At 32.7% G+C, this 11,587-nt stretch overlaps 1 protein-coding gene across 2 annotated transcripts; it reads left to right on the forward strand.

The window, feature by feature from the left end:
• The first annotated feature begins 5,951 nt into the window (after positions 1-5,951).
• LOC126708812 (probable glycosyltransferase At5g03795) lies at positions 5,952-11,204 on the forward strand. Of its 2 annotated transcripts, none has more exons than XM_050408772.1 (5): positions 5,952-6,302; positions 6,695-8,458; positions 8,565-8,695; positions 9,429-9,777; positions 10,274-11,204. In XM_050408772.1, exons 2-5 carry the CDS (start codon positions 7,535-7,537, stop codon positions 10,937-10,939), a joined length of 2,070 nt encoding a protein of 689 aa, XP_050264729.1. In that variant the 5' UTR covers positions 5,952-6,302; positions 6,695-7,534; the 3' UTR covers positions 10,940-11,204. The 2 variants fall into 2 exon arrangements, with proteins under 2 accessions (XP_050264729.1, XP_050264728.1); XM_050408771.1 differs by having other exon boundaries at positions 5,953-6,302; positions 7,486-8,458.
• The last annotated feature ends 383 nt before the right edge of the window (positions 11,205-11,587 follow it).

Raw genomic sequence — 11,587 nt, forward strand, 5'->3', positions numbered from 1 at the left:
TTCATTTTCTTCATCGTCAGAGTTCAGATCTTCTTCATTAACTTTTTTTTCTCACTTCAGATCCGTGGATCTATAGACTTGGCCAAGTTTCGGACCGGAATGGGAATTTCGACCGGAACACCGGAATTTAGATTTAGAGCGATAGGGAACATAGAGTCTGTTGCACCAGTCAAGAGAGAAGAAGAAGAAGCTAGAAGACAGAATAGAGAGAGATCGTTGACACAAAAATACAATTTTAAAAACAAAATTTTGGCTTTAGCGAGGAAAGTGTGTCGCCACAAGTGGCGTGTGCGTGGGTTTTATTTTTATTTTTATTTTTATTTTTGTCTTTAGTTATATATATATATATATATATGTTGAAATATTAAAATAGTTATGCTTTGTTTGTTTTAACAATAGTTTTTTCTAGAAAATAAATTATTTTTCAAAAAGCATTTTTTATGAAATTATCTTATTTTTTTAATATTTGTTAACAACTTTAAATGAATTGAAAAATAACCTCCTAACTTCCCTTATTTACCTTGTTGAGAAATAAAATTGTTTTCCAAAAAAATTTAATGGAAAACAATCTCTAAAAATAAAATATACTTTTTATATTGACCAAAAATAGTTTTCTTTTGACTCATCTTTTTTTATGGTACAAAATAATGAAAAACATAAAAAACTATCTTTATAAAATGTTTTTCATTGAAACAAACGGAACATTAGATTGATGCAAATACCCCTAAAGATTTTGGAATTAAATCTATTCCCTCAATGTACAACTAAACTAAAAAAAAAAAAAAATTGATAAGCATAGCTCTTGATCTAACTTTAAAATAAAATCTACAAAATAGGAATTTAATATGTACAAAAATTTCATATCCCTAAATTTATTGTTTAATGGGTGTCTATTGTTACAATACTCGTAGAAAAAACCACAATTCCCTTAATTCGATACTATCATTTGAGTTAAGAAATTTGGTTAGAGCATTAGCATTGTGGGTGTAAAAATCCCTCAGTTGTTATTTTACCAACTGGAGCCTTAAAACCCCCCCACAATTGGGTATGTAAACTTATTTTTTTTTACAACCTAGTTACAGTAAGAGCACTCATAGCAGTGGTGTTATATAAGTATAATGGTATTTTTTAGCTCTCAAACACCAAAAAACCATGACTCAGCAGTGGAGCTAAATCTAAAAGATTTAGTTCCTCAGTTAAAGTGCACATCTATCTTTAGATGTGCATTGTAGCTCAAAGGTAAAAAAAAAAAAAATAAATAAATAAATAAAATTATTACACTTCTCTCTCCTCTCTCATTAAAATAAACATTTCCTTCTCTCTCTCTCTCTCTCTCTCTCTCTCTCCAGCATCTCTTCTTTCTTCTTTCTTCCTCAAAATTTTTTTTCCTCTCTAGCTCGCCGGCTAGCTCCCTCATCACCAACCTATTCTGCCAACCCAGCTCGCCGACCCACGCCAAGCCCTATCGTTGATCTCCCCAAGCCCCATCGCCCAGTCCGTGCCCTTCCGTCGGCCTCAACGTCACCGGCCCAAGCCGACCCAAGCCCCAAGCTGCTGATCCACGCCTCCGACCCACGCCACCAAGTCCTCCCCATTCTGCTGATCCACGCCTCCGCCCAGTCCTCCGATCAAACCCACGCCATCTCTCTATTCTCTTTGCTGTGATTGAGTTTGTTTGTTTGTTTTTTTTTTTTTTTTTAATGTATTTTCATATGGGTTTGGTGGCTGTGGTGGTGGTGGTTGATTTTGGCTATGGTAGTGGTGATGGATGATTTTGACAATGGGTTTGTGGATTTTGGTTACTTTTTCTTCTTATATCCTCCATACTTGAAAACTGTTTAGAAGATTAAAGATTAATAGCTTGGTCATCAATAAATTGTTTAAATTGTAAGTTTTTGTAGTTTAAAATTGCGCAGAAAATATAAGCTTATAGATCATATGATAAATAATATTTAATTGACACAAAATTTGACATGTGTATTACAAGCGTAAAGAACATACAATTCAACTGTTAGATTTTCAAAATATGTAGTAATGTTTATTTTATTGAGTAAGGTTGTAGCTTTAAACTACAACAAATTTTGTAGTTAAATTTTGTCATAAATAAAAATATAACCATATTTCTATTTTGTAATGACTTGTCACTATATTTCTCAATTGTGCCTTAGATTATTCATCAAAATGTTTTTACACGATAATGCATGCTTCTTCTATTATTATGACTATTATTATTATTTTGAGAATGGGTCAATCTACAATAACTGTTTTTTGTGGAAGTAAGATACTCAATCAAATTTTAACCATTAATTATAAATATTTTAATCTTGATTAGGGGTATGCATGGGTCAGGTTAGGTCGAGTTAAGAGGTTTTTTCAATCCAACCCACCATAGTGGGTTAAAAAAAAAAAATACAACCCAACCCAACCCAACCCAACCCATCATAAGGGTCCAACCCAACCCATGTGGATTGGGTTGGATAGTTTTTTTTAATTACCATTATTAATATTAAATTGAGAATTAGAACAACATCACCATATATAAGAGCAAATTTATAATCAAATAATCTTGAGTATAACACTAAACCAACACAAACTATATGAGGAGACTTAGGGTTTGAGTTTTATTAAAGAAGATGGTTAAAAAAGTAAATAACAAAATTGTATAATATATTTTCAAAAATATTTTTAATTTAAATATATATTAAATATAGGTGGGTTGGGTCGGGTTAGGCAGATTTGTGAATCAAATGACCTGAGCCCAACCTGACCCACTATAAAACAAATTTTATAACCCATTGCAACTCACCAACCTCTAAAAACTGACCCAACCTAGTGGGTTGTGTTGGATCGGGTCGGTTTTAATGTGTTGGTGGGTTAGTTGTACACCCCTAATCTTGATTGTATATATTTAAGTTTAATAGGCATATCAATATAACTAATATGGTAGATTTTTCTTTTTACCCTTCCCCTCTTTTCTATCAAACGAATTTGCTTTCTCTCTCACTACCCCCGTTGTCATTGTCATCATATCCTAATGGTGCTACGACTAGGTTTAGGCCTAATCCCAACACACTTAGTATTCACATCCCATTTCTAAAAAAAATCTCATTTTACCATCTCAAAATCTACTTTATCATTTATACCATACCATACCATTTTACAAAACACCCATTATCTCATATTCTATTTTATTATTCCACTCATTAAAATAATTTATCCTGCCACCAAGCACAACCCACTACCATTATTCCACCAAGCCAAACACAACCCACTGCCACCAAGCCAAACACAACCAAACCCACCACCACCTCCACCAACAAAACCCACTACAACCACTGCCCACACCATTACAAAACCCTCATCCAACCCACTACCCAGCCATGGCACCAAGGAAAAAAACCCAGCCACCACCAAGCAAACCCACCACAACACTAGCTAGTAGCCACCGCCATAATCACAGTAGCCACCACCATGCCAACCACCAAAACCCATTAAAAAAAAACCACCAAACCCACTACCAACAACAACCACTAAAGTTACTCAAAAAAAAAAAAAAAACCATAAAATAGTAACCACCACAAGAACCACCAAGAGAAAACCACACTGACAACCTACGATGAAACCCATGCCGACAACCACCAAGAAAAACCCACAAAAAAAACCACGACCGATCTCACTGTTGTCGATCTAGAAATCCATCAACCACGGCAGCAAAGCCACCATGCCAACAGACAGAAAAGAGGGAGACGAAGAGAAAATAGAGAAGAGAGAGGATGAGTAAAGAGAGAGAGAGAAGTGAGTTAGATTGAATAAGAATGAGTATTTTATGTTTACAATTGTGCTAAAGTACTGTCACAAATTTGTGATGGTATTATAGCACAATTGTAGATTTTTTTTAGGATACAAGACCGGGTAATGCTCACTTTTGGGGCCTAGATGCTAAAATAACCCTACATCTTTGGGGCCTTTTATTTATTTATTTATTTTTTCGTTGTCTTCTTTGGTGTCGTTATTTCCTGCCTACTTCCATAAAATTAGTTACTACTTAGTAGAGGTTTGACACCAATTTGTTGAGCAAAAGGGCCTTTCAAAAAAGCACTTCGTGATTGTGAAAACTATTATAAAATTGAAAATGATCTCAAAAACAAATAATATGAACGAAGAAAACTAGAAAAAAAGAGGTAAAACCACACACAAAAAGAAGAGCATAAAAAATATTTGTGGTTAAACAATAGATCACGTTTACAGGTAACACGGTTGTTAATATCTATTAATGACTATATAGAAAAATGTTATGTTCACAGTATTTTCACAATAAATTTTAAGTGGTAGGTTGTTATTGGTTGTAATGTGTGGTCAAAAAAGTAATTTAAGTTGTGGATTAAAATTAGAATGAATAACAACTTATCACCTATGATTAATTTGTTGTGAAAATATTGTGGACTTAACACTTCTTAAATATAAGAAATTTAAACCAAAAACAAAAGTAAACTAACAAAAAATAATGTGATATAAGATTAACAACAAACATGACGTAGTTATTAGTTACTGTCACAAATTACTATCCATTGAAATAATATATAAAGATTAAAAAAAAAAAAAAAGGAAACAAAAAATGGATGATGTAAAGTCACTAGTCAATAATGTAAATATACAAGGAATTTAAACAAAAATGAAAACAATGATAGAAAGAAAAACATTTTTTTTAAGATAGTTTTAATTTGTGACATCTGCTTCTGTAGGCGGGGATTGAAGATCCAATTTTTTATTCAACCATAAAAAACTTTATTAGTTAAATTAACTAGAAGCTACAAAGAAAAACAAAGTTGGTATTGCAGAATGTGAAATGAAGGTAATAACAAATGTGTTATACCTTACCTAGGTTAACTATATTAAATATACCATATAACTCCATTATCTAAGGACAAAGTTTGTAACCTATAACTTCACTTAATATCTTTTTATTGGATGTGAATTTTGACAAATTTATAATTGAATTGCATTTTTTTATTATGTTCTTTGTACTTGCAAAATTTCCAGAAAATCAAAGATCAATAACCATGTCATCAATTAAATATTTAGATTTCAAATTTTTGTAGTTTAAAATTATGCATAAAAAAGTTTATAAATTAAATAATAAATAATATCTTATTGACACGAAATTTGACATACAAGTTAAGAAAATAAATAATATGCAATTCAACAATTAAATTTTCAGAATATATAGTAGGGTAAATTACATATTTAGTCTCTATCCTTTATAACATATTTCAATTTGGTCCACAACCTTTCAATTGTGTCAATTTGGTCCCAAATCTTTTAGTGTCGTGTCAATTTAGTTCCTATTATTATATCTTGGATGAAAATTGATGATATGTCAAACGGCCAAAATAAAATTTTAGTGTATGGTCACATTAATGAAAGCTAATTTTTTTTTTTTATTTATTTATTTTTTTTATTTTGGCTATTAGAGGCATCATCAATTTTCATCCAAAAAAATAACAGTAAGGACTAAATTGACACGATACTGAAAGGTTGGGATCAAATTAACACAATTAAAAAATTATGGACTAAATTGAAATATGGTGCATATGATAGGGACAAAATACTTAGTTTTCCCTATATATTAATATTAGTTTTTAAGTTAAATTTGTAATAATTAGCTACAATAAAGTTTCATTAATCAAATTAGTTAAAGGATTTTTAGGTCGAATGGTATTTCTTGATATTCTAATTAAAAATATCCAAAATTAGAATTCCTTTTTTTCCGTTCAAATTTATATAAAAAAAAGGCGTAATTTTAGTATGCCGGTTTCTCTTTAACTACTAAAGAAATCATCCAAATGATAGAATTATCTCAGATAAAAATTAAGAAAATATTGTAAGAATTTCATTGTGTCCGTTGAAGAACTTTTTATTTTTGGCATCACAGAGAGACGAGCTCATGACAACTACCATGTAGTCAACCACCTAGTACAAAATATTCCAAGTCGACAATGCCACGGGCGCAAGGCTTTTTTTGTCCTAAGCTCATGAATATTGAACCATGGTTTTACTTTTGCCGTTTTTGCATTTCGAGAAGGCCCAGAATCAGAGCTATTGTCTGAATTCAATTCCCCCACCTCAAAATAAGGGAAGAATAATCAGGGCTATTCTTTCCTTTTTTATAAAACAAAGAATCAGTGCTTTATATATATATATATATATATATATATATATATATATCAAGGACATAGCTATTTTAGCCCAAACCAATTTACAGAAGAGCGTAGCAAGCTAGCAGCTCAAGCCTCAAATACCAGGTACTTTGTTTAATTTATACTTCAAAACAGAAACGACCAAAAAAAGCCCAGTTGATAAATTTAGAATAATCGATTTTTTTTTTTCATTATTTATTTATTGGGTTTTGTGTTTCTGGTTTCTCTTTAGTATGACATGCAATGGGTTTTGTTTGATTAGTATTTGTTTATTGTTATTATGAACTATCTTTTTTTGGTTGTAGATTAATGAGGTTTTTTTTTTTTGGATGAATTATCTTTTTTTGCAACCGAAGAATGAATGAACATTGTTTTACTTGCATGACGTTGAATGCGAGTGCAATGTTGTTAATTTGCTTATTGGGAAGTTAAAGTTTTTTGGTAGAAATTTGAAGTTTCTGAATTTGGTTTGATTATGTTTATTGATTGGCAACTAGGAACCATATTGATTCCCAAGGGGTTGTTCTAGTGGTTCAAAGGTCTCCTGAGAAGCATTCTTCAAAATTCCCAAGTTGGTATCTTGGGGCTGCCTCCCATTCCTCCGTATAAGCACTTGGTGATTGTGTGGGACACAAGACTACACACACCCTGAGAAATAGTCAAGGTCTCGAAGGCCTCTAGACACCCACATTATCAAACCGTGCAAAAAAAAAAAAAAAGAAGAACCTGATTTTTGGGTATTCATGCAAATTGGATGAAACAGTGTTCTGTTGAGAGGCAGTTGATTTACAATTAACTTGTTTTGATGTTATATTAAGTTCCAACTTATAATCTGTTTGGATACTGAGAAAATAGATATTTTTTAATGAAAACAAATTTGGATGCTTTTATATTCTTTTGGTTGGTTAGTATGATACAAAAAGGCTTAACATATTTGAACTTAATAATTGTAAAAAAACTAAGTTCTGGTAGTGTACTCTATCCAGTTATAAAGGAGCATTATTATCTTATTTTCTATGGGAATAATCACATCAATCTAATTGTCCTAATTTGTTTTAATAGCAAGTTATTTATTCAGTCAGGATAAACCCAATGGTTATTGCATGTATATGAATTTTTTTCATGCTCAGAGGTGTTTTATAAATGCTTGGAAGTTTTAATTTATCTTGAATTATCCCTTATTGTGTTAACTTTTCTGCAAGTGATTCTTTTTATTTTGTTAAGTGTTTTAACAATCAGGAAAAGAGCTTTCTTTCTAATAAACTTGAGGGTTTGGATTAATGTGCAGGGCTGATTTTGTTCATTTAGAATAGCAATTGACCGAGTATTTTCTCAGAATGGATCAACAACTGTTACGTTTATGTCAGGTGGAAACCAAGAGTTTGATATGGGTTACAGGCATGATGTTTGCTGCGATTTTAGTGTTCCAGTATTTTGAACTTCCATATGGTAACGTTCTCTCATCTTTATTTTCTGCTGATAAGGTTTCGGTAGTGAGAAATGGTAGCATCTGGACTGGACATTCACCAAATAAATCTGAGATGATTAATAACATGACAGTTTTGATTGGTTCAAACACTACATATGCTATTAATGAGAGAGCTAATAATACCGGAATCTTCAATGGAAGGGACAGAAACCCACAGGATGCTTCTGTACGAGATAGAAATGGAGGCACAAACCAATCTCTAAAATTTGATGAGGAAATCAATGCTGATAAGGAGTCTTCATCTGAATATTTGGTAGAGCCAAATAAAATTTCCATGGCTGATACTGTCAAGAATGTAGATGATGGATCTGCACCGGAGGAGGCTAGAGAACCTGAACAGAGTTCTTATGTCAAGAATGATACTACAAATAGTAACTTTTCAATGCATAAGATTGAAGAGGATGAAAACTCTTCCACATCAGAACATATTGAAAGTTCAGATGCTGGTTTTGCATCCCCTTCGCCTGCATTACCTCCTATGACTTCATCATATGCATCTTCTCAATCTGTTGTAGATATAGAAAGTACACCACCTGTTGTTGATTCCAACACGACTTTATTTGAGAAAGACATAACAACGGCTCCCGATTTTAATGAAAACTCTGGGAATTTGAGAGGTGAACTCAATCCATTGGGTGATAATTCTTCCATTTTTTCCCCTAACAGAGTCACTGGGGTGAATAAAGAGCTTGAGATGCCAACCTCTTCAGTGGTTTCAATATCTGAGATGAACAATTTGTTGCTTCAGAATCGTGCTTCATACCATTCAATGGTATGTGTTAACTTCAGCTTTAGGTGGAGAGGATATTTTTGGCAATTAATATGTTTAAAAGAAAATGCTTTAGTCTTTTTCCTTAATGTTTCCGTTTTGTTTGTAGACACCACAATGGCCTTCAGCAGTTGACCAAGAACTGCTACATGCAAAGTCACTGGTCGAGAATGCACCTATCATAAAGAATGATCCAAGTCTTTATGCCCCTCTTTATAGGAATGTTTCCATGTTCAAAAGGTGAGTAAGTCAAATTTGTTGAATATATATATATATATATTTTTCCTTATGGTGAATTTCTGTTTTAAGAACATGTCCTTGAGGTGTCATTACATGTGATATTTATTCAGCCAAAAAAAAAAAAAAAAATTACATTTGATATTTTCTTCCCCAAAAGCTATATGATTGTTTCTACTCTGACCAAGGTAACTTCCAAGTTCAACTAGAAAATATCAGAGCTCTTCCTGCCTCCAAATTCACTTGTTCTCTTCCCTTCTTCCTTGCAAAGCAATCACACTGATAAAGTATTTGTTAGTTGTTTATTTTGAGCTGTATGAGCCGTGGGTAGGACTGCTAGAAAGAAACTGCCATTTTATGTGTTCATGTATGTCAAATTCTTCCTTGTTCTCTTCCACCCCCCAACCTCCCAAAAGAAAAGCCTCTAATTTATTTATATTTTGGCTTATCTATATTTTAATGTTAGACCTACCTCAATTCCACCCAATGATTACCAGCTAAGCAAAAGGCCTTTGGGCAATGTTTTCCTACTTCCAAATAGGAAGAACATTCTTGTTTTCATGTTATCTAATTGTGAAATATGCAAATACTTGTTGCTTTTTTCATCTTTCATAATTTCATTTTTCTTTCAAAGATGCACAACTTTTGTACCTACAATCTACCTTGCAAACAAATTAGTTAACTGTTGGTCAAGTACTTCACATCTTTGGCTGATTTATATCATCCAAATTTGCAGGAGCTATGAATTAATGGAAGACACTCTTAAAGTATATATTTACAGGGAAGGAAAAAAACCTGTATTACACCAGCCACGACTCACTGGAATATATGCATCTGAGGGATGGTTCATGAAGCTGCTGGAGGCTGACAAAAATTTCATTACTAAAGACCCAAGAAAAGCCCATCTGTTTTACTTACCCTTCAGCTCTCTAATGTTGGAGGAAACCTTGTATATAGCTAATTCACACAGCTTTGATAACCTTATACAGTATTTGAAGAACTATTTGGACCTGATTGAAGCAAAATATCCTTTCTGGAACAGAACTGGGGGAGCTGATCATTTTCTTGTTGCTTGCCATGACTGGGTATGATTTTCAAGCTGCTTTTCAAATTATGTTTTGTAAATACTTGGGAGCATTTAGGACTCCACGGGAACTGATCTGGTTCCATTTTGCTTTACATAACATTTAAAATGAGTTTTTGCCAAAGAACTCTGACTCAGATTGCAATTTATTTTCCCATAAAGTGGGTTGAGGTTGAGGTTTTGGGTTCAACCCCATCAAGCGTGTGTGTAAATAACAAATTATTTATATGTGAATTTATTTTTCTAAAATAATGTTAACCTTAATTATTTTTTTTCTTCTGTATTGGAACGAATGACCTAAAAATTCATTTGTTCTTTACATAGAAGGCATCATATCCATGGCTTTAAATAGTGTTCTCTCTATTCTAAAATGTGTGGCTCAATTGCCAATTTCTTTAAACAATTTCATGATGTCATTTCTATTTGGCAATGAAACCTTGAATTTTGGATCATCACAAATTACATTATACAGTTTTAATAAAGTTTCACTTCTTCAGGCCCCAACAGAAACAAATCAACTTATGGCTAAGTGCTTAAGAGCTCTCTGCAATGCTGATGTCAAAGAAGGTTTTGTTTTAGGCAAGGATGTGTCTCTTCCTGAAACATATGTGCATTTGGTTAAAAATCCACTCAGGGATATTGGAGGCAAACCTGCTTCCCAGAGGTCAATTCTTGCTTTCTTTGCAGGAAAAATGCATGGCTATTTACGGCCAATTCTGTTACAGCACTGGGAAAATAAAGATCCTGACATGAAAATCTTTGGTCGAATGCCTAAGTCCAAGGGAAATAAGAATTATATCCGTCACATGAAGAACAGCAAGTATTGTATATGTGCAAAGGGTTATGAAGTCAACAGCCCACGCATAGTGGAAGCCATATTTTATGAATGCGTCCCAGTGATTATATCTGACAATTTTGTGCCACCGTTTTTTGAAGTTTTGAATTGGGAATCCTTTGCTGTTTTTGTCTTGGAGGAGGATATTCCAAATTTGAAGAGTATACTCCTTTCAATCCCAGAGAAGAGGTATCTCCAGATGCAGATGAGGGTCAAGAAGGTACAAAAGCATTTTCTTTGGCATGCTAAGCCTGAGAAGTATGATATCTTTCATATGATTCTACACTCAGTTTGGTACAATAGGTTTCATCAATTAAGCCCCAGATGACACAGACACATTGCAGACCTTATGTTTCTGGAGTTAAATTGAAAGAATCCCTAGTGGGCAAGTGTAATAAGAAGCAAATGAAAATAGGCAGGAGGACACTCAGTATTAGGTACAAGAACAGAACAAATTCTTTTGATGTATATATTTTTATACAGAAGGAAGTTATTTTGCTGAGCATATATACCTTTCTCTTTATCTTACTCTGCTTTCAAAGTCAACAGCTAGTGTTTTCTAAATTCTTTCTTTTAAAATTAGTTGACCTCTCTGTTGGTAGTGTTTATTTCACACAAAAAGTTTTACACACACCTTGTCTTTTTTTTTTTTTTTTTTTTGTATGTTTTTAACAGCTCTTCTTTTGGTTGATGTATTTCAATATTGTGTTTCTTAGTTTTCCATCACGAGTTCCTTCTCTTCCTCTTACAAGTTTGTTTTGATTTTAGATTGGATTAATATTAGTATCCAAATCCAATCATATTTTAATTAAAAAAAATATATATTTTTAGCTAAAATTTATCCGAAAATTCGTTGCCCTCTTCCTTTTTGGTTCAATCGTGGACCTCATCTCTGAACTAAATGAGCTACTTTTAGTATCAGAAGTTAATAGTTTTTTTTTTTTTTTTTTCTTGAAATTGGTATACAAGAATTTAA

The sequence above is a fragment of the Quercus robur genome, chromosome 12, assembly GCF_932294415.1.
Source record: "Quercus robur chromosome 12, dhQueRobu3.1, whole genome shotgun sequence".
Lineage (NCBI taxonomy): Eukaryota > Viridiplantae > Streptophyta > Magnoliopsida > Fagales > Fagaceae > Quercus > Quercus robur.

Bases quoted from the DNA above. Each gene is read 5' to 3' on its own strand.
- LOC126708812 (XM_050408772.1), top strand. From the start codon at position 7,535: ATGGATCAACAACTGTTACGTTTATGTCAGGTGGAAACCAAGAGTTTG. The intron at 8,459-8,564 runs GTATGTGTTAAC...TTTTGTTTGTAG, and splicing joins GTGCTTCATACCATTCAATG to ACACCACAATGGCCTTCAGC. The intron at 9,778-10,273 runs GTATGATTTTCA...TCACTTCTTCAG, and splicing joins TTGTTGCTTGCCATGACTGG to GCCCCAACAGAAACAAATCA.